This window comes from Cryptomeria japonica, chromosome 10, assembly GCF_030272615.1.
Source record: "Cryptomeria japonica chromosome 10, Sugi_1.0, whole genome shotgun sequence".
Taxonomy (NCBI): domain Eukaryota; kingdom Viridiplantae; phylum Streptophyta; class Pinopsida; order Cupressales; family Cupressaceae; genus Cryptomeria; species Cryptomeria japonica.
The window spans coordinates 899,395,165-899,420,565 of record NC_081414.1 but is presented as its reverse complement, the minus strand read 5'-3'; the positions used below and the strand labels follow the sequence as shown (position 1 = coordinate 899,420,565).

At 38.3% G+C, this 25,401-nt stretch overlaps 1 protein-coding gene across 2 annotated transcripts in view; it reads right to left on the bottom strand.

The window, feature by feature from the left end:
• Positions 1–1,268: 1,268 nt before the first annotated feature.
• The window catches only part of LOC131046277 (uncharacterized), a 93,912-nt gene continuing 69,779 nt past the window's right edge, over positions 1,269–25,401 (bottom strand). For both annotated transcript variants that reach the window (XM_057979982.2, XM_057979976.2), the window contains one exon: positions 1,269–1,908. In XM_057979982.2, coding sequence (XP_057835965.1) covers positions 1,744–1,908 — 165 coding nt within the window. In that variant the 3' untranslated portion in view covers positions 1,269–1,743. The remainder of the gene's footprint in view (positions 1,909–25,401) is intronic.

Here is a 25,401-nt window from a genome sequence, read left to right as displayed (position 1 = left end):
AGGGAAACCAATAGCGATAACTTGCTGGAAAAATGATCCAAATGCAATGTGGTCTGGAACTAAGGAAGATGATCAATTCTTCAAGTAGAATCCAACTCCACAGGATCTGGTGAGCCAAAACCGAGACATAGAAAGAAAAGTTGAAACTGCAAACAAAAAACAAAACAAAAAGAAAAATATTTTTGGTTGATGCAAGATTGCTAAGAAACATAGATCATAGGAAAAAGTCGGCCACACACCAAGGAACATCAGAATCAACACCCAAGGCTTCGCAAGCTTTGGAAGGGGTTCCGGTAGATCACCAAAATAGGTCTAGGCAGCCACGAACAAGAAATTGTCAACCGGTAATAGGAAACTGTCAAGGAAACCAATAGCGATAACTTACTGGAAAAATGATCCAAATGTGATGCAGTCTAGAACTAAAAAAGATGATCAAGTCTTCAAGGATCTGGTGAGCCAAAACCGAGACACATAGAAAGAAAAGCTGAAACTGCAAACAAAAAGCAGAACAGAAAGGAAAATGTTTTTGGTTGATGCAAGATTGCTATGAACAGGGGATGCTCCTGCATCAAAAGTAAAACTCTTTGCATGCATCATGGTGATGCTCCAGTAGATGGTCCATGTGTTGACATGTACAAATCCATTTATTTCTTTGCACTACTACTAATAGGGAATCAAAATAGACACGTTCAAAGTAGTAAAGATAATTTGTTTGATATCTATATAACTTATTGCTGTAGTAAGCTTCCAAATTTGAAAGCCATTCACCTAATACCTTAACATCAATTTTGTCTTAGAAGACTAGGATATCAAGATTTACTTGCATCTTGAACAAATATTGTGCTAGAAAATTGAACTAGGTATCTCAAATGGCACTGTTTGACCTGGTTCAAGCATTAGGTCATTAAAACTGAAGAAAAAAAATCACATACCCCTCCAAAGCTTCTTGGATGACCTAGACTTTTTTTTTTTTTTAATAAGCTTATTTGCATTATCAACCATTGCTGCTCTAGAATGACACTCATCAAGATACTATGAAATTGAATGTAATTGAATTTCTTTGCTACTAATATTTGAAACAAGTTGTGCAATGACAAGGAAAATAATGGTGTAAGAACAAAGAAAGGTCGTACAGATAGTGTGAGGGATCTAAACTAATACCAATGATATGTGCTACAGCCAAGAAGTGTAGGGGGATCAACCATCAAAGTAGCAAAGAGATCAACCCAAACTAACTAGAAACTTCTGTTAAAAATGTAACGCAAATGTTAATGTAAGTGCAAAAACCACTATAAATTCAATAGCATAACAACATAGTAAACAATGAATGCTCTTATGTTCACCATGTGCAGTATGAGTACACGAATAAAATGGGTACCCGAAGCTGCATGATTCCTCTAGGTCGAATCTTGAGAAAGAATTGTGATAGTATCAAAAGTATGTTATAGAGGCTTTATGTATCCCACTCACTGTATCTCTAACAAACCGACTGATCAATTACATGAGAGCACTGAAAGAGTATAATAATAATATAGTTACAAGATTTGAACCAATTTGCAGAAATTTCATACCAACCATTTACATTCCCTTTTTTTGTTGTAATAAAATGGGTAAGGTGGTGTTTCATGAATCGTGTCACGTTGCCAGTTGCCTGGACTTCATCAGAAGAGGTGCTTTGTTGTCTGTTGTCATTTGGTAGCACCCAATGAATTGTACGGTAAGTAGTGATGGCTGAAGCTAAAATCAATAGCCAGCAACATGATTTTGTTTTGCAAGCAAGAATAAAAAGTTGTACAATGATTTGTTTGCTTGAGATAGTGCTGTATCCACTTCTATCTTTGTAGAACTTTCTTCAGGCAATTTGTATTCTTGCTTGGCACATACTTCACGAACAAGCTTCCGAAGTTCCTACATAAGCCAAACAAATAAATTAAATTAGTACTATCTTAAATCAGATGCACACAGATTTTGCAATCAGTACTGATTATCTGTTTAGAACTAAATTGGATAAAACATGGGAAACAGGTATGATGCTGAAAATATTTTCCCAGATATAGATAACAAGATGAAATGAAAAACTTATAAATTTTAAATTGGATATAAATTTGTGCAAATTAGAAAATTATCAACAAATATTAAAATAACTATGCAGAGTTAAATTTTGAAAATCATAAACTACCTACTAAAAACAATATAATAAATTTTAAAAGATATCAAACAGCACAAGCTCAAATGGTAAATCATCAGAGATTTCATAATAGAGACCCAGGTTCAAATCTCCAAGAAACATTTTACATACTTATTATACAAATATTGAATGTTGAATCAAAAATACCACATCCAACTCTGCATGTGGCTACCCTAATGGACAAGACCATATCTAAATTCTGGATGTGGTTACTCCAATGGAGATGGCCAGCTGCAAGTCCTCGTAAATTTAATGAAAGAGATACCCCAGTCTTGACATTTAAGCTGAAGGATACCCTACAAGAAGATATATTTAAACTATATATATATATATATATATATTAAAAAATGTTTCTCAAGAAGTTGTTAATTTCATTGCTTAACAATGAACAACGGATGATATTACTATACAAGTAGGAACAAATTTGATTTGCTTTCAAAACTGCTTCACAAAGATCCAGTGCCACTCAATACAAATCATCCATCACCAATTCCATTACCACGCACAAAGTTTGGCATGAAAGTATGCACAACACCAGACAAAAGGGCCATAACTACAAAATGCACCTTCAAGAACTAACCTGAACTTGGTCAGAACTATGATTTAGACTTTAGGCAAATGCAAACATAGATTTGATAGACTTAAAAACCTAAGTTGCCAGTTTGGGTACAGGTTTGGGGTTAAGGAATGCCAGTATGGCAAACAAACAAAATTTCCCAAGTACAGGTACAACTGTGTGTGTGTATATATATAAATAATAAAATTTAAAATTTAAATCTAACTTAAATAAATTAAATATTAATAAAGAGTTTATAAAATTATTATTTATCAATATTAATAAATGCTTTTAATTTTCAATATCATAACTTAAATTTTAGACAATTAACAATATCAAAACAGAGATATTTTTTCTTTTGTAAAAACAGTTCCCAATATTTCTTTATTTATTGAATTAATTAATATTAAAAATAAAATACACATTGTACCGTTGTAAATTGTAACCAGCTACAATGCACACCTCATTCTTGTGCCCCTGCTTTAGCATGTCCCATCCTAGTTCTCCCCTAGGCCTGTTTTGGCCCATTTTACTACAAATCTGATGTCACCCTGCTGCATGGCTGAGTGGACCCCATCTTGGGACCTGTTGTGACCATTTCACACATCGCCCCAATAGAATGGGGACCCCCTCTTTTTGCTTTGGGTTTTGCTTTCTCTTTGCTTGTTTTTCTCTCTGTTTTTTAGGGTTTTGAGTGAGTGAGTGGTCTGCCTGGGCTGGCTAGATTAGGGCTAAACCTTGGAAGCTCATTTTAGGGTTTCTTTCAAGCTAAGTCTAGTCTTGTTTAGGGAGGTTGTTAGTCGTCTGCCTGAAGCCTCAAGATTGCCAGAATGAAGCATGCCTTTCAGGAGAGTCAAGTTGGTTAGATCAAGGAACAGGGAGAATAGGTCTCAGGTCAGGTCTGGATTGAAAGAGGGTTTTTCTTGTCAGGGTCCTATTTGTTTCCCTGTCTAAGTCAGTTGAACAGAACCAGTGAAGAAAAGAAGTTGGTTTGATCAAGTTTGATGGAGGATGAAGCGAATCAAGGTAACATCTAGTTTGAAAATATCAATTTCGCTCCTAACCCTTCCAGAGGGTCTAGGGCGAAAATCATTGTAAACCTCTTTTTCTCCTTATTTTTGACTAAGTGATGCTTTCTAGGGCATGTTTGGAGGTGAACTGATATGTTCTTGCCTGGAGAGGGATTTGATTGATTTTTGAAGAGCAAGATGATGCCTGAAAGAGGAATTTCGCTCCTGACCCTTCCAGAGGGTCCAGAGCGAATTTCATCCTAAACACTATTTCTTGCCTTGGATAGATTTGCAATCTTGTTCCTAGCTTAGAAAATGACCTAACTTTGCCTGATGAGGTGGTTTGAAACATGAAAACTGAACAATTTGGCCTGGAATGGAGATTTCGCTCCTGACCCTTTCAGAGGGTCCAGAGCGAAAATCTTATTAGAGCTTATTTTTCACTAACTTTGGCTAAGTTTTGATGTGCAGGGTATCTTGGAGGGAGGATTGAACGTTCCTGACACATTTGAAGATTTGGAAAGCATGAGTAAATGAAGAATTTTGGACAAATGGAGAATTTCACTCCTGACCCTTCCAAAGGGTCCAGAGCGAAATTCCCAAATGCTCTCATTTTGCAATGAAAAAGGTCAGTATTTTGGCATGAATGAAACAAGAATATCTTGCTTTTACCTATTGAGGTTGTTTTGACTTGGAAAAATGAAAGATTTTGCCTAAAAACTAATTTTCGCTCCTGACCCTTCCAAAGGGTCCAGGGCGAAAATTTCTCTAACCACCTATTTTCTTGCAAAATCAAGTCAAGTTTTGGTTTTTATGGCTTGGATGAGAGAAGAGTAGTGTCCTTTTCCTTGAGAGGTGAAATCAACTTGAAATGATGATGAATTGAGCTTGAATTAAGAAATTTGCTCCTGACCTTCCAGAGGGTCCAGGGCAAAAATCTCTATAGGAGACATTTCTTGCTCAGTTTTGGTCGAATTGAAGTGTCAAAGGCATGATGAAAGGAAGAATGAGCATGTTGAAAACCTTGGGCATGTTTAGAAATCAAGAAAATGAAGGATTCTGGCAAGGAAAGGCAATTTCGCTCCTGACCCTTCCAAAGGGTCTAGAGCGAAATTCCTTATAAACACATTTTTTAGCCTTTCTTGGCTATGAAACCTTAATCCTAGCATGCTGAAACATGAAATCCCACTTGGCAAAGAAGTTTTAAGGTGAAAAAATGAAGATTTTTGGTCAAGATTGTAATTTTCGCTCCTGACCCTTCCAGAGGGTCCAGAGCGAATTTTCTCAAAATCACCTTTTGCTATCAAATTTTGTTAAGCCAAGTATGGGATAAGGTCAAATATAGAAAGAATTACCCCTGGGAGTGAATTGAGGTTGCAAGAAATCATCAAAAAGTGAAGGAATTGAGCCAAATGGTGAATTTCGCTCCTGACCCTTCCAAAGGGTCCAGAGCGAAATTCCTAAAAACACCTATTTTCTTGCAAGGTCAAGGCAACTTTTTAGTTATTATGGCTTGAATGGGTGTTAGGAAGTGTGTTATGCCTTTTGAAGATGATTGAGATTGTCAAGAGGAAGCAATTAAGCCTAGAACATGATTTTCGCTCCTGACCCTTCCAAAGGGTCCAGAGCGAAAATCCTCAAAACTATCCTTTCTTCCAAAGTTTGGGCAAAGTTAAGCTTAGACATGGGTGTGAGAAGATTTGAATTGCCTTGAAGTGGAATTGGACTGCTAAGAATGCAAATTTTAAAGCCAAGAGGAAAATTCGCTCCTGACCCTTCCAGAGGGTCCAGGGTGAAATTTCCAAATCCTCCTATTTTCCTTGCAGTTCAAGATAAGATTTTGGTTTTCAAGACTCAAAGAGGAGTAAGGCATGATGTTCTATGCCTTGGAAATGATTTGAAGTTGAAAGGATGAAGGAATTGCCCTAAAACCTAAAAATCGCTCCTAACCCTTCCAGAGGGTCCAGGGTGAAAATCCTAAAACCAACATGTTCCTTTCAAGTTTGTGCTAAGGCAAGACTAGACCAAGGTAGAAAAGGCATTTGAGACCACTTGTGAGTAGATGTTTGTTTCAAAATTTGATGATTCTAGGTAAAGAGAAGGAAAATCGCTCCTGACCCTTCCAGAGGGTCCAAGGCGAAAATCTCAAAATCCTCTATTTTGCCTTGCAAGAACAAACCAAGCTTGGGTGGAGTGAATGAAGAAGACCATTGCCTAACTTTGAGTGAAGGATTCAAGACAAAATGATGAAGGAGTAAGCCCAAGCAAGGAAAATCGCTCCTGACCCTTCCAGAGGGTCCAGGGCGAAAAACACTAAAGTCACCTTTTCCTCCAAAATTCAAGTAAAGCTAAGCTTGGACTACAATGAAAGAACCTATTTGGAATGCCTTGAAGAGGTTTTGGACCTTCAAAAATAAGAATTTTGAGCCCAGGAGAGAATTTCGCTCCTGACCCTTCCAAAGGGTCCAGAGCGAAATTCCCAAAAATGCAATATTTCCTTCAAAGTTTTGATGAGCTAACCCAGTGATGGAGATAAATGAACCTTGGAGATTGCCTTGGAGGAGTTTAATGATCAAACTAAGGTGAATTTTGGCCTAAAATTTAAAATCGCTCCTGACCCTTCCAGAGGGTCCAGGGCAAAATTCACATTTTCACCTAATTTCCTCATGAAAAATGATAAAAATTCGAAATGCAAGACTTTGATTAGGTCAAAGGAAACATGAGCTCACCTTCCGGGAGATTTTGGAGTCAAGAAATGAGATATTCAAGACCTAATGGGAAAAATTGCTCCTGACCCTTCCAAAGGGTCCAGGGCGAAATCATCAAAAAACCTATCATTCAAACTTGATTGATTAAGTTTAGAGATTGTAAAGACAAAGACATGGAAATTTGCAAATGTAGGTTGAGAAAATTTCAATTTCATCAAGAAAATAAGCATGGATAAGGGGTTCAAGCAAGTCTTGAAGTGAATCTAGACCTTCATCACTTTGAATATTTCAAAGCCTAAGGAGAAAGGAAATTTCATTAAGCCTCAATCAAACCTCCATATTCCTAAATTTTCACCAAATCTGCCAAATTCAAGACATTTGGGGAAGCTAGATCAAATTCGCATGAATTAGGGCCTTACCATTTAATTAATTAATTTTTAAGCCTTAATATAAATATAAAATCCACCTTGGAGGCCTTGAAATTAATTTTAAAAATTTTTAAAAATAAAAGGTGAGTGCTCAAGTTCATTTCTTTGCTTTTACAAGCAAGTCGGCCCCCTTTCAAAAGGGATTTTATTTCATTTTATTGCTAAATACCTAAGTCGGCCTCATGAGGATTAGGGTGAGCGCCCTATTTAAGGGAGATGCTTTGTGGTGAATTCAAATCATTCATTCATTCCTTCTTATGCGATTTTGAGGAGCAGATTGGAGGAGCGAAATCTAGCAGATTGGAGGCGAATTCCTTGCTAAGTGTTGGAGGCTAGTGAAGGTGAAGTTCTTTTGAAGGTTAATTGAGGTGTAGTTCATCCAAAAGAAGGCCAGAAATTCAATTTTTGTCCAACAAAATCTGATCTTCTTTCTTCCATTTTCCAAGGTTCATAGTTAAGCATTCAAGGAGAAGGTATGAAGAATCCTTTTTGAAGTTCTTATTCAAGACTTATTTTGATTTCATAGCAATCTTTTAAAGTCTAAGTCTTGAAAAATCTAATTTTCATTCATTAATTTGCAAAGTTTATAATTCTTGATTTACCATGTCATTCTCAAATTAATGTTTTGAATTATTCCTTTGAAAGGTCTTAAATTCTATGCTTTAAGGTATGATGCTTAAAGACTAATTTTAAATTTTTGTGTAGGCATCAAATGACAACCCCCAAAGCCGGAGGATCTACTAGCCGGCAGGCTCTCATCAAGGAAGACCAGAGGAGCGACGAATTGGAGACTAGGATCGTGTCCAAGTGGAATAATATCGGAGACACCAACTTAGGAAACTTCAATGTGAAGAAGTTTCAAGAGGTCCCCTACATTGGCAAGCCATCACCTGTTGCGAAGAGGATAATTGAGAGTGGCATCATCAAGGCTGCAGGTTTCCCTCCCGCAGTCAAGTGTCATGAGTTGATGATCGAGTGTGCCCGCCACTATGACTCACAATCAAGAACGATCGTAACCAAGGACGGGAACATCTTAGCCTACCTTTCAGAGGAAGCTATAGGCGAAGCTCTTCATCTTCCGAACCATAAAGGCATGATCTATAAGAGCTTGGAAGGAGCAAGGTCGATCTATGAAGATGATCCTGAGTCTAGTTTGAACTTCATCAATAAGAATTGGTTGCTCAAAAGTCGGCCTCGCCTGAACAAAATTCCCAATACACCACATAGGATTGACTTCCAGGAGGAATACAGAGACTTGATAACTTTGCTCAATCGAGTTATAGGTGCTTCTCAAGCCTTCTTCTTCGACAAGTGGATGTTCTTCTTCATACAAGTGATAGTCCAAGGAAAATGAATGCTTCATTGGGCCAGAATCATTAGCAATTGTCTGGACGTACAGTTGAGAAGGCTAAGACCCACCAAATCATTCCACATGAGCTCATATGTTATATATGCCTTGGTCAGGAGTTTCAAGTATGCAGGGCTACCTCACAGAGGAGTGATTGGAAGAGGACCCGGAGAAATAAGAGTTTGTGATTCATATGTTCAATTGCATCATCCGCCCAGAAGTGACTACAAGTTAGTCAATGACACCTTCATGATGAACATTACCAGGATATTGCAAGGTGGGATTCACAATCGACTGTCTCTGGATGCACAAGAGCTTGTGAAGAAGCATGGTGCATGGTTCATTCAGTTTCAAAAATTCACATAAATCAGAGTTCATGGGTGTCCTTCACCTCCCTACATGTTGCCAAGATATCCAACAGATAGGATAGTACTACTTGAGGTGACTAGACAGTTGGCAGCTTATGCGAAGGCATCCAGACACAAGCATGGAAATGGAATTCCCATGCCCATCATACTAGGGAATTCAATAGAAGTGTGTCCTAACACTCAAGCCGCGGAGGATGCAGAAAAAGAATTATCTCTATACTCATTCACATCCTTTGCCTCGAGAGAGAATTTTGACCCTCATGGTTATATGGAGGAGACAGTCGGCAAGAAGTACAAGCACGAGTTTCAAGTGGAGGATTTTTGGATGAATCTCCCAGGCGATTTAGAAGTCAAAAGAAAGATGCATTCTAGGCTACCCTTAGATCTCATCAGGAAATGCAAAGTTTATAGAATAGCTGATCAAGCCCAGGATAATGGTAGATACCTCCAGTCATCCTATGAGAAGGAAGACAAAGAAGTAAAGATAGATTGGAATGAGCCTGAGGTTTTAGACTTGAGAGCTTTGATGGCTCCTGTTTTATCTTGCACTCACAGATGGGTGGATGTACAGCATCAATAGTTGAAGGAGCAGAATGTATCTATGACATTCACTTTGGAGGCAAGACCAGAAGAAGGAGAAGCAAGTGTGAGTGAGAATACTTCTCATTCCAAAGGCTCAAAGAGGAAAGAAGGACCTGAGAAGAGAGAACCGTCCAAGAAGAAGCAAAAAACGAATCCTGATCGCCCACCAAGCACATCCTCTAGGCATCAAAAGGAAGCAAGTCAAGGGGAAGATCAGAGGCAGATAGTATATGAAATTGATGAATCTATGGAATCCATGGTACAGAATGATAAACAGGAGAAAGGACAAACACCTCAGCATTCATCAAGTCAATCTCCCCAAGTTGGTGCTAATGAGCAACATGAAGAATAGAATGATGATGAAGCAACATCTCCTTTCCGGGAAGATAGACCACTACCTAAAGAAATACAAGTGAGGGAAACAAGATCTGCCATTCCTGATTGGCTGAAAGAGAGACTGACAAGGGTAGTTGTGGTTGAAGAAGAAGAAGATGTGTTTGACTTGGAAAGCCTTATAGGAAATTCTCATGAGGTAATGGAGAAGAAGGCGGCCACAAAGATGTCTAAGGTAATTAGAGATGAGACAGGATCCAAGAAAGTGCAGGTAGCTACACCAGTGGTAGACAAATATGAGGATGAGATTCTTGCAGAATAGTATGACTTAGAAACATTTGAGCTTGGTCCACTTACCTCCAAGCAAGCGATGGAATAAGCAACTAATTCATTTGAGGCACTTAAAGACAAACTTAAAGAAGAAATGGAAAAGAATAAGAAGCATGAGAGGGAGGTCAGTGCTTGGAGGAACTATTTTAGTCATCTTAATCAGCCCTTGAAACGTCAAGATCCAGCAGTATCTCCTTTACAAGCACTCCCTCTTGAATCAATAGGTGAGGCAGAAAGTGTGAAGAGCTTGGTTCAACTTATGAGTTCTTGGATTGATAAATCTCACAAGGTAGCCGTTGAATTTGCAACAAGAATGATGAAGACAGTTCATCGAGCTATCCAGGTCCTTGAGATTATCCATAATCTAATGATAACTGTAGCTGCATTCACTCACACTAGAGATGTTATCATCCCAGTCTTACAAGTGATAAGAGAAACACCAAGACAAATTCTGGCACAAGAAAAGATAATGGATTGAGGAACCCATAACCTGCTACAGTGGTCAGCTCTGCTCCAGATGAAGGAGGTCCTTTCTGAAGACGTCAACACCAGATGCAGCCGAGTTGAAGGCATCATTCATCCAATTCAAGATAAGGTGTTTGAGGTGTTGTGTACCATTCTTGATAGGCAGATCGAGATCGAGACAGATGTGGACATCCAAGAGTTGGAGGATGGAATCAAGGTCATCTTTTACAAGAAGGAGAACATCATCACAGATAAGCAACAAGATCAAATGTACACTACTATGTTCCTGATTGAGAAGACCAAAGAACTCGAACCTGGATGGGAAACGACTCTTCTCACTGCTTTTGATCAAGTCCTTCACCTGGAAGAACGAATGAAGAATCTTCTTGAGATTCCCATTGCTGAGATTGAAGGAATTGTGTCCAAATTCATTGAATATGCTAAGAAAGAGCATAGGAAAGGGAATAAAATTCTAGATGAAAAGTTGTTATAGGATGATGTGGCAACTTAATTCTTATTGGTCTATGTCTCCTCGGTATTTGTGCCAATTCTTTATTGGCTATGGATTAGTGATGTTTATCTAAATGAGGACTTTTTTTGTAACAAACCCTAATTAGGGTTTAGGTGTCAAAATCTCAACCGTTGATCTTCTTTTGATCCGGGCCATTCATTGTATTTGAGGATGCTATATATACCCTCACTCATTTCATTTTAAGAAGTTAGAGAGAAGTTAGAGAAAAGAGAGAGAGCTTAGAGAGGAGAAAGTTATTGTTGTAGCAAGATTGAGTAGTGAAGAAAGAATTTTGAACAATTGTTGTCCATTTGGCTATGAGATCAATAAAACATTGAAGTTATGGTGTTTTATTGCAATGCTTGTGGCTATCTTTATGATTGTTTATCTTCTTGAATCACTCTCAGTTGAAATAGCATTTAAATTTTAAGTTTGAAGGACGAAGTGTTGTGCTTGATCTTTGATAAGATTCACATTCCAAACCACTAGCTTCTTACTGATTGTAAGAACGCCTTGTGTGGTCAACTGGAAGCATTGAGATTGATTAAGAATTCAATCATTCTTGGAAGTATTGATATGTATCTCTATGATAGTATCTATATCCTTGATGATTTGAAAGTTATTGAATCCCCTTAGAAGATCGCGTCAATTCCAGTAGAGTTGTAATTTCTTGGCGAAACTGAAATTGGTAGAATCTTATCAAGTCTAGTCTTCATTGAGTCATTCTTAGGATTAGTTCAAGTATTCCTTCTTTAAAACCCTTATCTTTTGACATTTTTTGAAAATCCGTTAGTGTTAGGAAAATCCTGTTCCTGCATTTGGAAAGAAAGTAACGTGGACAAGCTTTCTCTGAAAGTACATAAGGCCCCTTGAAGAAACAGCATACACAACGACCATTGGTGCTTATCCACACATAGAGATCCTACAACAAAGAACCTTGAAGTCATCCCAATTGATCCTTTTCACGACATCTTCAGCATTCGGAGACTTTATTCAAGAGAGGATAAGATACCTCTAGGTATTTTATTCTGTGTTTGGTCGTGTACAAAATACACATCAACAGAATTGGTGCTAGAAGGAGGGCTCTTTTACGAAAGTTTGATTATCAAAAGGAATAGTACTATCCAGAAAATTCAAAAAAAAAATAAATTTTTCATCATGAACATGTATCACGATGGTTGTTGCCACATGAAGGATTGAATGAGGTAATGCAACCTAATTTGGAAATAGGCAACATTCAAGAGGACATTGTTTCAGGATTGAATGACCTAGCGTGGAACTTAAGGAGAAGTGAAGCTGAGTATAATAGGGTCAGGATCATTTTGGAACAAGAAGCATACACAGCTAAAGAACGCCAAAGACCCGCCGCCAGAGAACTTCGCAACCAAAGGAACCTGCAGTAATCTCCATAAAACAGATCATCACGCTGGATCGTATTGGTTCTTTCTCACCCGAAAAACACCAAAGAATATTGAGGTCTACACCAGGCAACAAAAATCTGACCGAACTTTAGTTCACTTCAAGGTCGAAGCGGGCCAAAAGAGAAGATACTCCAAGGGAATCTGAATCAAGATTAGAAGGCACTTCTGAGTCATTACAAGCTCCATCTCTTCAAGAACAAGTACAAGCAACAATTCACACAAGTATCCAGGCAATTTCTCAACCAGCAAGCCAGGTCGGATCATCAAGTTCTCAATCAAGTTTCCAACCTTCGAGAAGCACGATGGCTCACAATGCTCCTCCTCCTCCTCCTCCTGCTCATGTACTCAACGGCACTACATGGATGATCAATAACCCATCACCATTAGAATTTGCAATCTATCATGACATGCCAAAGAATCCTGAGAATTTCTATCCCAAATTCAATGTTAGTGATTTCAATCGTACAGCAGAGGATCATATCAAGATGTTCGAAGATCTTCTTCGTAACAGGCGAGTTGAATATGGAGATGTAGCATGTAGGCTCTTTCCCTACTCATTAGGAGAAGAAGCATACTTTTGGTTCATTCACTTACCAATAGGGTCAATCAGGACTTGGGATGCAATGAAGGATACATTTATTGCAACGTTCGGTATCCCAACCACACCAGCTGAGCTGTATAGACAGTTTGTTGAGATTCGAAGAAGAGAACATGAGCCAATCACTTCTTTCAATAACAGGTTCCATAGGGCTTACAGGATGTTACGACATCCCTATCTCATTGCTGACCCAAGGGAGATTTATTATGGAGCATTAGATCATCTCACTGCCATGTTCGTAAGAACTCATCCTATCCCGAATGATCTAAACGCAGCATAAGCAAAAGCTATTGAGGTCAGTAAGCACATGGGGTAGAATATTACTGGGCCGCTACTTCATATGGGACCTACTGCAGCACCGAACCAAATCCAAGCAGTTAGTCTAGCCTTGGCCAATCAGACCCCAGTCATGAATCCTATTCCGCAAGCAACATATCCTAATATGCAGCCGTCAAACCAATTGGTGCTTCATCCCGGAGTTGCACTTTCACAAGCCCCACCAACACAACCTGTGTACCTGCAAAATGCAACAAACTCTTCAAGAACACAGGAAGAAAAGGACGAAATGAAAGAATTGATTGAACAAGTCAAGAAGCTGTCAACTGAGGTAACTCATTTGAGGAATCAGAATAATCAACTTCAAAGCATGCAAAGGATCAACCAAGGCCAACAAGCTAACAATCAAAATTTCCAAGGAAATAATAATCAAGGTTTCAGGAACAACTATCAAGGAAACAACAATCAAGGCTTTCAAAGGAGAACATGGAATACAGCTCCTAATAATGGAAACGTGGTGACGCCATTAGACAACCCATCAAGTTCACAGAATCAAGAAAATCATCCTACCAGCAAAGTGTTTCTAGCAGAGGCGGCCTTATCCAACTGGTGTAGACTCTACAATACAAACCAACATTCTGAGTTGCAGTGTCCTGAATTCAAAATTGCAGCTGACATATTCCAGCAGGAGATGCGTAGCAATGATCCACCTGAAAACCCTCCTACAACAGGATATGAAATGGTCCCAACTACCTGGTATGATCAAGCCATGGTTGTGGAAAGCTACAAACATTTACCAAAAGGAGAAAATAACCAAGCTCAAAATGGGAGATTTCCACCAGAATGGGCTAATGGACCAATGGTACCTCCTTGTTCCTAGTTTCCACCTGCATCAGCAAATGAACCTGTTGAAGACTCAGAGTATTATTTCCTGCCTTTGAATAATAGCGTCCTAGTTGAAGGGATAAAAGAAGTATTCCATCAATCCTCAGGAGGCGTAGGTCCGAGAGTATACCAAAGAAATCAGAGAAATCAGGAACCTCTGACAACATCGATCCCTCCAAACAATTTCTCTACTCCTCCAGATCCAAAGGCTAGCAATAATCCGGATTATCCACAAGATGCGCGAGAATATAGGCAAAGGAACGTTTCTCCTCCCGCAAGAGATGAAATGAGAAGGCTGGCTATGTTGGTGTTGGAAGAACTCAAGAAGGTTAAAATTAGCCTGCCGCTTTATGAGCTATTGAAGGTGTCAGAGATTAAAGATGTTGTGACTAATAGCCTGAATGATTCAAACACAGTAGGGCCAAATGTTCAGAATACGTCCAAAGAAGTGGCCAACAATGTTCAAGCCACCATCAATGTAATTCAAGATGAAGCTGATAGCAAGCAACAATCTGAACAAGACGAATGTATGGTCGAGACCGTAGCCTTCCCAACCAAAAAGGAAGATATGTTAGAAGGGAAGGTGTTACTCAAAAGAGGCGAGGTTAAGAAAACTCAACCCATCGTCAAAGAAAGTCCCACTACAAGTCAGATTCTTCCAGGAAAAGGGGGTGCGGCTAAGAAAGATGCGATCAAGAAAGGAAAGCCTCTAAAGAAGACGGATAATTCAAAAGAGGAAACATCAAAAAAGAGTGACAATCCAAAGGTCAATGAAGTAAAGAATCAAGAACACGATGAGGATTCCTCAATCCTTTGCCAAGGAAAAGATGAGTCGGCCCCGTTCCTGCTGTCAGTCAGAATCTTTGGAAAATTATTGCACAACTGTCTATATGATTCAGGAGCTTCTAGTAATGTGATGCCTTTGGTTGTCTGTCAGAAGCTAGGTATAACTCCTGCACCCACCAGAAGGAAAGTCACTCAATTAGACAAGACAAAAGTTCCAATCATGGGAGAATTGAACAATATCCACATGCAATTAGCTGCAGACCCGAGGGTTCAAAATTTCATAGACATATCAGTTGTGGATATACCTGACACATATGGGATGCTTTTGAGTAGAGATTGGTCACGAAAGTTGAATGGGTATGTGTCAACGGACTTTGCACATGTGGCTGCCTTGGAGAGGAGTTCCAAACCAAATTAAAATCGACAGTACTCCAAGATTGAGACTTATGATAACCGAGTATGGAGAAGATAATGAAGTCCTATTCTTAGAAACTGATTTAGGGACATACAAAACTAAAGTAGAAGAAGTCTTGATGATACAGAACCTGCAAGACAAAGACAATCAACAAGAGGTGATGGAATCTACAGAAATTGTTGTGGAAAGTGACCAAGGATACGATCAGGATGATGATGGAATGTTTGAAAATTTTAGAAAATTTGTCCACAAGAACGTGCAACAAAGTATGCAACTTGGAAACTTGGCATATGTCCAAGATTTGCTCCTCCCCAACTGGTGTAGGATACATAATGTCGTCCAATCAGAATTATCCTGTGCTTTGTGCCAGACTGCATTAGAACAAGTATACAAGAGGGTCCCACTGACATTGATTGTAGAAGAAATTGAAGACCCAGAAGTTGAAAGCTCTTCAGAAGATGAAACTCTATGCGACACATTAGTGGAAAGCCAAGAGGTCCAAGAGTCAGAAGACCAAGGGAATTCAATATGGACATTAAGGTTCGATGGATCTAAATCCAAGCAAGGATCTGGAGCTGGCTTCGAATTAGTCAGTCCGTCAGGAGAAACCTACCTTGCCGCCCATAGGCTACAATTCCCTTGCACCAACAATGTGGTTGAATATGAATCCTTGATTCATGGGTTATTGCTAGCTATCAGAAAGAAAGCTAAAATACTGCAGGTATATTGAGATTCAGAAATAGTGATAAGACAAATCAGAAGGCAGTATGTGTGCCACGACAAAAGGCTGACTAGATACCGAAATCGAGTTTGGGATCTCATTGAAAGTTTTGAGGCCTTTAATATCAAGTCTATATACAGACATCAGAATCAAGTGGCTAATTCTCTTGCACAAGCCACGAGCTCTTTGATACCATTAACAATGGAAGGATTGACGAAGTTCACAGTAGAGCTGACCTCAGTACCAGACAACATTACCAACTTTCAAGTCTTTGAAGATATATTGGATTTTTTGACCAACACGGATGTCTTCCTAGCCCAAATCATTGATGAAGAGGAAGTGGAAGGAGCAGAATTGGATGCAGAAGGAGTTTTGAATTTGAAAACAAACACTATTCCAAAAGGAATGGTAGAGTTAGAAAGAATTTTTGATCCCGACAAATTGAGAGAGATGAAAAGCCATAGCATGGAAGGAAATGCATGCGACACAATCAATGTTGGTGATGATAGACAAGTTAAGAATGTGTTCATTGGGAAGGCCTGCACTTCACAAGAAAGAAATGGTATCTTGAAAAATGTAAGAGATTTCCCAGATGTCATCGCTTGGAGTTATGAAGATCTCAAGACTTATGATACTGCAATCATCACTCACACAATCCCTTTGAAGCCAGGAAGCAAGCCGTTTAGACAAAGACAAAGGCCGGTCAATCCTTTACTGGAACCTTTAATATATCAAGAGGTTAAGAAGTTGCTCTCAGCCAAAATTATCTTTCCAGTAAGACATTCGACGTGGGTCGCCAACCTGGTTCCTGTCAGGAAAAAGAATGGAGAGATCAGATTGTGTCGATTTCAGAAATCTCAACCGAGCCTCAGAAATGGATAATTATCCACTGCCATCGCTGGATGAAGTATTACAGATTGTCAACGAGTCACAGATGATGTCATTTCTGGATGGATATTCAGGTTATAATCAAGTATTGGTTGAACCTGAAGATCGACTGAAAACCGCTTTCACTACCAAGTGGGGAACATTTGCATACAAAAGGATGCCTTTTGGGCTTATCAATGCCGGGGCCACCTTTCAGAGAGCCATGGATATCGCTTTTAGAGACTTAATTGGGAAATGCATCATCATATACATGGACGATATCACAGTTTTCTCTAGGAAAAGGGAAGATCATGTGGATGATCTAAGAAAAGTCTTCCAAAGGTGCAAAAGATACGACGTTTTTCTCAATCCTAAGAAATGCATATTTGGGGTGACGGAAGGAAAGCTGCTGGGACATGTCATTTTAGAGAAAGGAATCTCTATTGATCCTGATAGAGTGAAGGCTATATCAACCATCAGCCTGCCAGCCAATAAGAAGGAACTCAAATCATTCTTCGGCAAGATCAATTTTGTCAGAAAATTCATCACAGGGTTTGCCGAGATAGTTAGGCCCTTGAATGAGATGTTGAAGAAGGACGCAAAAATAGAATGGTCGACGCAAGCCAAGAGAGCATTTGAGGAGATAAAGTCAGCAATCACAGAAGCACCAATAATGATCAGTCCTAATTATATGAAGCCCTTCTACCTGTATTCATTTGCCTCTGAATACACTTGTGCAGCTATTCTCACCCAAAGGAGTGAAGAGAGGAACGAGAACCCAATTGCATTCATGAGTACCCCGTTGAAAGATGCGGAACTCAGATATCCCAATATTGAAAAACAGGCATATGCATTGGTCAAATCCATTAAAAAATTTAGACATTACCTCTTAAGGGCCCAAATCTATGCAATTGTACCAGATGCAGTTGTAAAAACCCTCATGCAAAATGAACTAGGAGAGAGAAGAGGCAAGTGGGTCGCCATTATTCAAGAATTTGATATTGAAATCTAGCCTATGAAACTTGTTCGAGGACAAGCTTTAGCTCAGACACTGGCAGTTGACGGGCACGGGTTAATCCAACAAGTTTATGAATTGGATGATGTCACCCCAGATGAATGGTACAAGGAAATTGTGACTTACCTGCTCAACCACAAATGCCTTGCTCATATGACATCCACTCAGAAAAGAGCATTGAGGATAAAGTGCTAGCATTATATGCTTCAAGGATCCGTCCTATATCGAAGGAATCACGAGGGAATATATCTAAGGTGTGTTGGCAAAGAAGAGGCCAAGCAAATAATTGAACATTTTCACTCCAAATTTGGGACAGGACATGGTGCTAACCTGGCTACAGCTCATCAAATCCTGAGGGCAGGATATTACTAGCCCACACTATTCAAAGATACATTTGATCATGTCAAGACTTGTCACACTTGCCAAGTCGCCGCTTTCAGAGAAAAGAATCCTGCCATGCCACTGAATCCAGTGATCGAAGCAAGACCATTTGCAAAATAGGGAATGGATTTTATTGGTGTCATCAACCCCGCATCCTCGGCGCAACACAGGTATATCATCACTGCTACTGATTATTGTACCAGATGGTCAAAGGCTCAAGCTCTCAAGGTATGCACTACTGAGGCCATAATTAAATTCCTAGAGGAAAACATTATTACAAGATTTGGGTGTCCTTATGCATTGGTTTGCGACAATGGCTCAACCTTCACATCATTAAGATTTTCAAATTGGGCTTTTGAGTACGGTATACCCCTTAAATTTTCGTCTAACTATTACCCTCAGGGTAATGGGTTAGCTGAGTCAACAAATAAAAACCTACTCAGTGTGATCAAGAAATTGCTGGAGAGAAGTCCAAGAGAATGGCATACCCAACTGAGATTTGCCCTTTGGGCAGATCGGATCAGGACCAAGAACGCATTAGGGATTTCACCTTATTTCCTAGTTTATGGTCAAGACCGGTATTCCCTATGCAACTTAGGATCCCGACCTTGAGATTTATCCAAGAATACATGGAAGACACCGACGTCGTCCAAGCCCGATTAACGCAACTATTGAATCTTGAGGAAAAGAGGGATCAAGCACTAGAAAATTTTGCGAAACATCAGGGAATTGTTAAAAGATGGTTCAATCGACAAGCTAGAGTCAAGGCGTTCCGGATCTCAAATCTTGTCTTATACTGGGATAAAGCACACGAAAAAAAGGGAGAGCATGATAAATTTGATAAATTATGGAAAGGCCCTTATCAAATCTCTAAGATTCTAGGAGAAAATGCGTTCACCTCTCATTGCCTGTCAATGGGAGGTATCTTAAGCATTACTTCCAGTCCTAGAGTTCAGGAGGTCTGCCTTTGTACATAGTTAGTCTAGTTTCTTTCATGTTGGTTTTGTTTGGTTTGGTTTGTTTTGGTTTTGTCCTTCGTTTTGTTTTTTGGGTCTTGGTTTTGGTGGTTTTGGTGTCTTAGGTTAGGTTGGTTGGTTTGTTTTGAGGGGTATCCATTTGAAAATGGGCGATTTTGTGATGAAGCACTCTGACCCCCGCTAGATTGTTTGTCCCATTTGGACAATTATGAAGTCTTTTAGAAGCACAAAGAAGTTTTTCTTGATAAAATTTTGAGTCAGGCTGTATTTGCAACGAAGTAAGATTGGCTTATTGGACTCAGATATTATTGTCCTTCAGTTATTATATCTTTTCACACTTATAATCTCCGAGTCGTTGTGGTTTTCAGGCTAAGCTGTGATCGGTGAAAAATCTAAAATCTGGCTTCAGCGCCACCGCAATCCTCAAACCCTAGTAAGCTTCACTGCTTACGAGCCAAAAGAATTGACGAAATGAAAAAGCAATTTAAAAAAAAAAAAGAAAAAGTGAGAAAATGAAAGGAAAAAATCAATAAAGAAAAAATGAGCTGAAAAGGAAATATCAAAATTGGCTAACGGGAATATACGGATAACTTTCCCTCCTCGATCGATGGATTTTGGTCCCCGTGCCTCAATGTGACCATTAGAGGTCGGCCTAATTGGTAATTTACCTATAGAACCCTATATAAAGACACCCTATCAATTCATTTTGAGATCACTTTCATACCCCATCATTTGTGCATCCATCAAGCATTCAAGGCAATATTTCATCCCACCATGTTTTTCAAGCATCATGAAGCAAATCACATCAATTCTCATGCAAGCATGTGTGTTTGATTAGGTCATGTTCATGTTATGTCAAGTCATGTTATTGCATCAACATTTGTGATCACATTCAAAAAGCATTGCATCATCAATCTTCAATCGACCATTGCAGATCTAAAGATATCATGATATAACATTTACTTCAATATTTCAATTACTATTTCAATTCAATTAAAGGTTAATTCCTAAATTGGGATTTGACCTAAGGCAAACCCCCATCAACAAACATATTTAAATATTTTCTTCTTTCTGTGTAGGCAATTGTCTCAACAATTGCGAGTGAGAAATCTAACAGTGTAGATGATGACAATTAGACTTAGCTTCTGAAGGCGCAAAAAGTGGACCAGGACAACCAGCTCCCCTCGGTCCTGAGAATTTTTTACGACCTTCTGGCAGCGGATTCCATGCGTCATCCTAATCCAAAAAACATCTAGTCTATCCGCCCCCGACATTTGGAGGACTAGGGTGACCTGCTCCCCTCAGTCCCAACAATTCAACTCGATCTTTCCACCATAAGTTCTGGTCTATTTTTCATCCTTCCTATTTTACAGCTTTGCATGATATCTGGAACATTTTGTTATTGTTGTTTTATGTCAATTTCCCATTGTTTGTCCTAGATCTAGCATTGCGATTCAACCCTAACTCAAATTCAATTTCAAATCTAACAAGGGATGGATTAACCTCTGAATTCAATCCTTTTAGGATTGGATCAATCAAATTCCCTTCCCTCAATGTAAGGTTGGTCCCAAGAGAAGTTAGTGGCTTTATTATCCATTAAGGTGTTGAAGCCCTAATTTCTCATACCTTACATTTTGATGGACCCGACATGAATATGCACTTCTGATTTGGTGTTTTCAGATCTGATCTTTCTTAATGGAGTTGACAAAATCTGATTAGTTTGCTATTTCACATGTGATAACATTAATTATTCGCTATTTTTATCAAAACCATGTGTTGGATAATAGCCTTTTTCACTTCATGTTGCTTGCATTCTTTCATAGTACCTTCACATATTGCATAATAAGGGTTTCAACAATATTTCCCTCTTATAAATAATTGTTCAAAGCTGTTATCCATATTTCATGTGGTTACATAATGACATTACTAAAAAAAATTGATGGACAATGTAGATCTCATCCTTAGTGGACAATATTCATGATAATCCTAGAGATGGCATTGATAAGGCTAAAACTTGTACCTCTCCTAGGGTATCTTATGAGGAGGAAAGATTTAATACTCCTATCAATTATCTCTCTAATGGAGATGAAGCATTGAAGAGCAGCATGACACCATCTTCTTCTCATATACATACATTAGTGCAAGGAGGGCAAGGTCAAAATGTTGATATTTCAATCCCTCTAGATCCTCCTTGTTCTCCTAGAGCTTATCTTGATCATCAACATATTTGTAGGCAATATGATGTTATGCATTTTATTCATGACCTATCTCCTAAAATAACATTGAGAAAAGATGAAGCCTTAGATGATGAGGATCCTCCCCCCCGCCCTACCAAAGAGGACATGAATAATGATGATAGAAAGGAGAATCTTCCTATAATGGATGTCCCTTCTTTGTCTATTCATCCTCTTGGTCCTTCAACATGCCCTTACACAACAAATTTTAAGGAAATTCATGATCAAAATCCTTCACAATTAAAAACTTCATATGAGGTTGGTTATGATATAATTTCAAAAAAAGGCTATAGAGGACAAGGACTTGGAAAACAAGAACAAGGAATCAAAGTTCCTATAGATCCTCCCTCACAATCTACTACAAAAGGAGAATATCTCAATTCATCAACATCTATGGATAATCATCTTAAGATTCAAATGCTTAAGGAGTACTTTGCAAAACATTAAAGCTATCGTCCCTCTAAACATGCTTCTTTATCAAAAAATCTTCCTCCTTCCTTGCCAATCCTTTTACCACAAGAGAACAATCCTTCTCCTTCCTTAACAATTCTTTTACCACAAGAAAACAATCCTTCTTCCTCCACTAGTATACCTTGCCCTACATCTCAAGAGACAAGACCTATCCATGATAAATTAGCTACAAGAATCTTTTGGAGGTTGAAATATGATAAGAATGCTACTTTTTCTTTCATAAGATATATCAATAATTATAAGAACAAAGAGGGTGATGTGTATTGTCTCTTTCATCATAGTTATTCTCATTCTCTTGGAAGTTGTAAATCTATTAAGGAATTTGTTCAAGATCAATATGATAGAGCTCATATTACTCTTACAACTATTCTCATGCTTTTTCTCAATCCAAATTTGGAAGTAGTGCCTTAGCACTCCATTCCCCCTATCATGTTGCTCCTTACCATATGAGATTGCTAGTTTACCTTTATTGGGGGCTCTTTGTTATGAGTGGCGATATAACTTAATTTTCCAAATCATACTTGGATAGCAATATATTTGTTATACTTGGGAGGAAAGGACAATATTTCAATTCTCTCTCCTTTCCAAACATTGTCTTTTCCTTTGTGAGTTGCATTTTTCATAACTTGATGTCCTTTCTTGCATAGAATTATCCTCCATTGAAGTACATGTGTTCCTTGTTTAGGACCTATTATTTGCTTGAAATGTTGTCTTCTTATGAACAATCTCTCCTTAGTGAATGTGTGCAATCCTTTACTAAGAATCCACTTTTTCCTAGCAATGGGAGAAGGTGTGTATTCTTAGTTTCCTTCTCCTTTTCAAAGACGTTTTCTTTATCAAATATCACTTCCATTTTCGGAGGTGAATATCTTTGGATAAAGATCTCTTCCTCCATGCATCCCTCAAAGGATCCCTTTACTTTGTTCCAAGATATCTCTTTTACAACTATCTTTTCCTTGCTTATAAATTCAAATTGAATATTTTATTTTTTAATTTGTCTTTCATTATAAATTTGTAATCTTAGTTTATTTGTATTTGTAAATTATAGGTTTTTGATGTTGGTGTGAATAAGGTATTTTACCCAACTAGTTCATTAGTGGGTCCTATTCACATAAGTTTACTTAGGTCCTAGAGAATCTTTCTAGAAGGTCTTAGTTGTCTAAGATCTTATCTTTTGATATTTAATTCTTCTTACCTGGGTCATATGGTATTCGTTTGAGATAGTTGTGTCATAACATAGGATTAAGACACATGTTACAATCTTGTCTTATCCTATGTCCCAGCCTTGTCTTTATAAGAAAAGCATTCATTGTATATTTCACATTCAATCAATCAATCTTGCATTGTTGAAGCAAGCTATTCTTGCCACTTTCTCTCTTGTGGAAGATATTATGGTCTAGCGATTGATCTTGGAATGTTGGGAGTTTACAATTGACTCCTAAATCCAAGCCCTTGGTTAGAGTTCTATGTATGGTAGATCAAGTTAAAAACCAAATGGGGTACATTTACAAGGCCATGGATAGGACCTAAGAATCCATCCAAAACTATTACAAGGGCAATGACTTTAAATTTGATATGATACCATGAGGGCACTTATCATGCTCTAATTTAATCCTAACCTAGGTTTAGATCTAGGGTTTTATCTTTATGTTTTTATAAGCTTTAATGGTACTCCATGTAATCTATCCAAGTTAATATAGGTTTACCCAAATTGATACAAGCATATCTATCATGCTTTCTTGGATCAATCTCTTTTTCAAAGTTGAATAGCGTAATCATGGCTTTTTCTCTTTCGATGTGATAGGCATTTTGGTTGCAGATGATTTCTAGGAGCTATAGGGTTAACTATCAATTGTAACATGGCATTAGAGCTAGCTCTCAATTCCAACATGGTATCAGAGCACTGGATCTAGAATTCCAAGATTGCTTGCTCAAAAACCAAAATCAGAGTTGAAAAAAAAGCAAAAAAAAATTAGAGGGACAAAATCAGAGTTGAAAAAAACGCAAAAAAAAATTAGAGGGACAATCTGAGGTAAAATTTCGTATAACCCGTACAACTGTTGAATGAATCTAAACCCCTATGGTCATTAATGCAGGTCGAAATATCCTGTGTGGTAGATTGGTATGAGGGTTATTAAATTTGTAGTTTTTTTATTTGATATTTTGTCCAAAATTATTTTCAATAAATAAAAATCAACAACTTTGTCAAATGAACAAAAAAGTAAAAAAAGGCATAGGTGCCATCTCTATCGGCTCGCATTGCTGTCAACAATCAAACCAATGCAACAACAATGATTTTCAAAGCAAGTATGGTGAAATTGGTGTGGTAGTCTATTTAATTCGGCTAACGGCCAACATAAAAATCTTGACAACCCTTTTTTTCTTCAACACCTAGCATCCACCTACAATCGGTGGCATTTGAAACCAATTGCTCATGGCCTTCCACTCCAAGCAACACCCTATTACACCCACCAAAATGAAAAATCCGGTCCCTCGTCCATCAAAAACCTAGCGCAATATCCTAACCACGAAACAAATATTTCAATTGCTCTTTTGAATACTATGGCAACACAAGCACTTTTGTTTTTCGACAACTCTCACAAAATATTCCAATAGGTTTTGGAATATACAAGCGGTCAAGATTTGCTAACATTAGGATTTGGATCACTAACATCAACGGCCCTTAGTCCACTCATCCATGCCTAAAGGGGGGTTTTTCTTCTTTTGGCCATAACTTGGGCATATGGAGTCAAAATTTCCAGTGGTGTAGGTCATACTTAGATTTTTCTATTGGTTCTTGTTAATCTCAATCAAAGTCAAATCTTCATTTTCTACTTTCAAGCTTACAACCTTCTGACAATTTTTCCAGTCTTAACAACTCTTGTAGCATTGGAAAAGTATTTCTGAGCTCTTCAAATATATTCATCCACATTTTCTAGAATTTGCCCCTAGTACATTTTATTCGGTTTTTCTATGGTTTCACATTTTGATCAATTACTTGGACATTTTAGCACCTAGAAAGGATTTGTTTGCATGAGATGACTTCATTTGATCTGTTTTACATGCATTAGGGTTATTGGTCTAATTTTTTCATTTGAGGTATCTAAAGAGCACACGGTTACATTGAGAGGGAGGGGGGGTGAATCAGTATAACCATAGACGGACTACTTGCAGAAAACTTGAGGAGTAGTGAAAAACTTGCGAGTAATCATGGCCAATGAGTTTTTGCCACTTTTACTTGCAAAAATTACTCGCCCAAAAACTCGGTGAGTCCATGTTGCAAACTCAGCCGCTTGGCAATAAAGGCTGAAAACGTCAAAAAACACATTCATTTCATCATTTTTTAACTTGTATTTTGCTGAGAGGGGGAAAACTATTCTTCCAAACACTTGCAAACTGATTTCCATCGATTTGAAGTGGATTTGAGGCAGATTTGAAGTGGATTTGAGGTGGTTTTTGAAGAAAAATCAGATTCCCAAGTAGGTTTTCTGATTTTTTTCTATGTTTTTCTAAAACATTTTATTTTC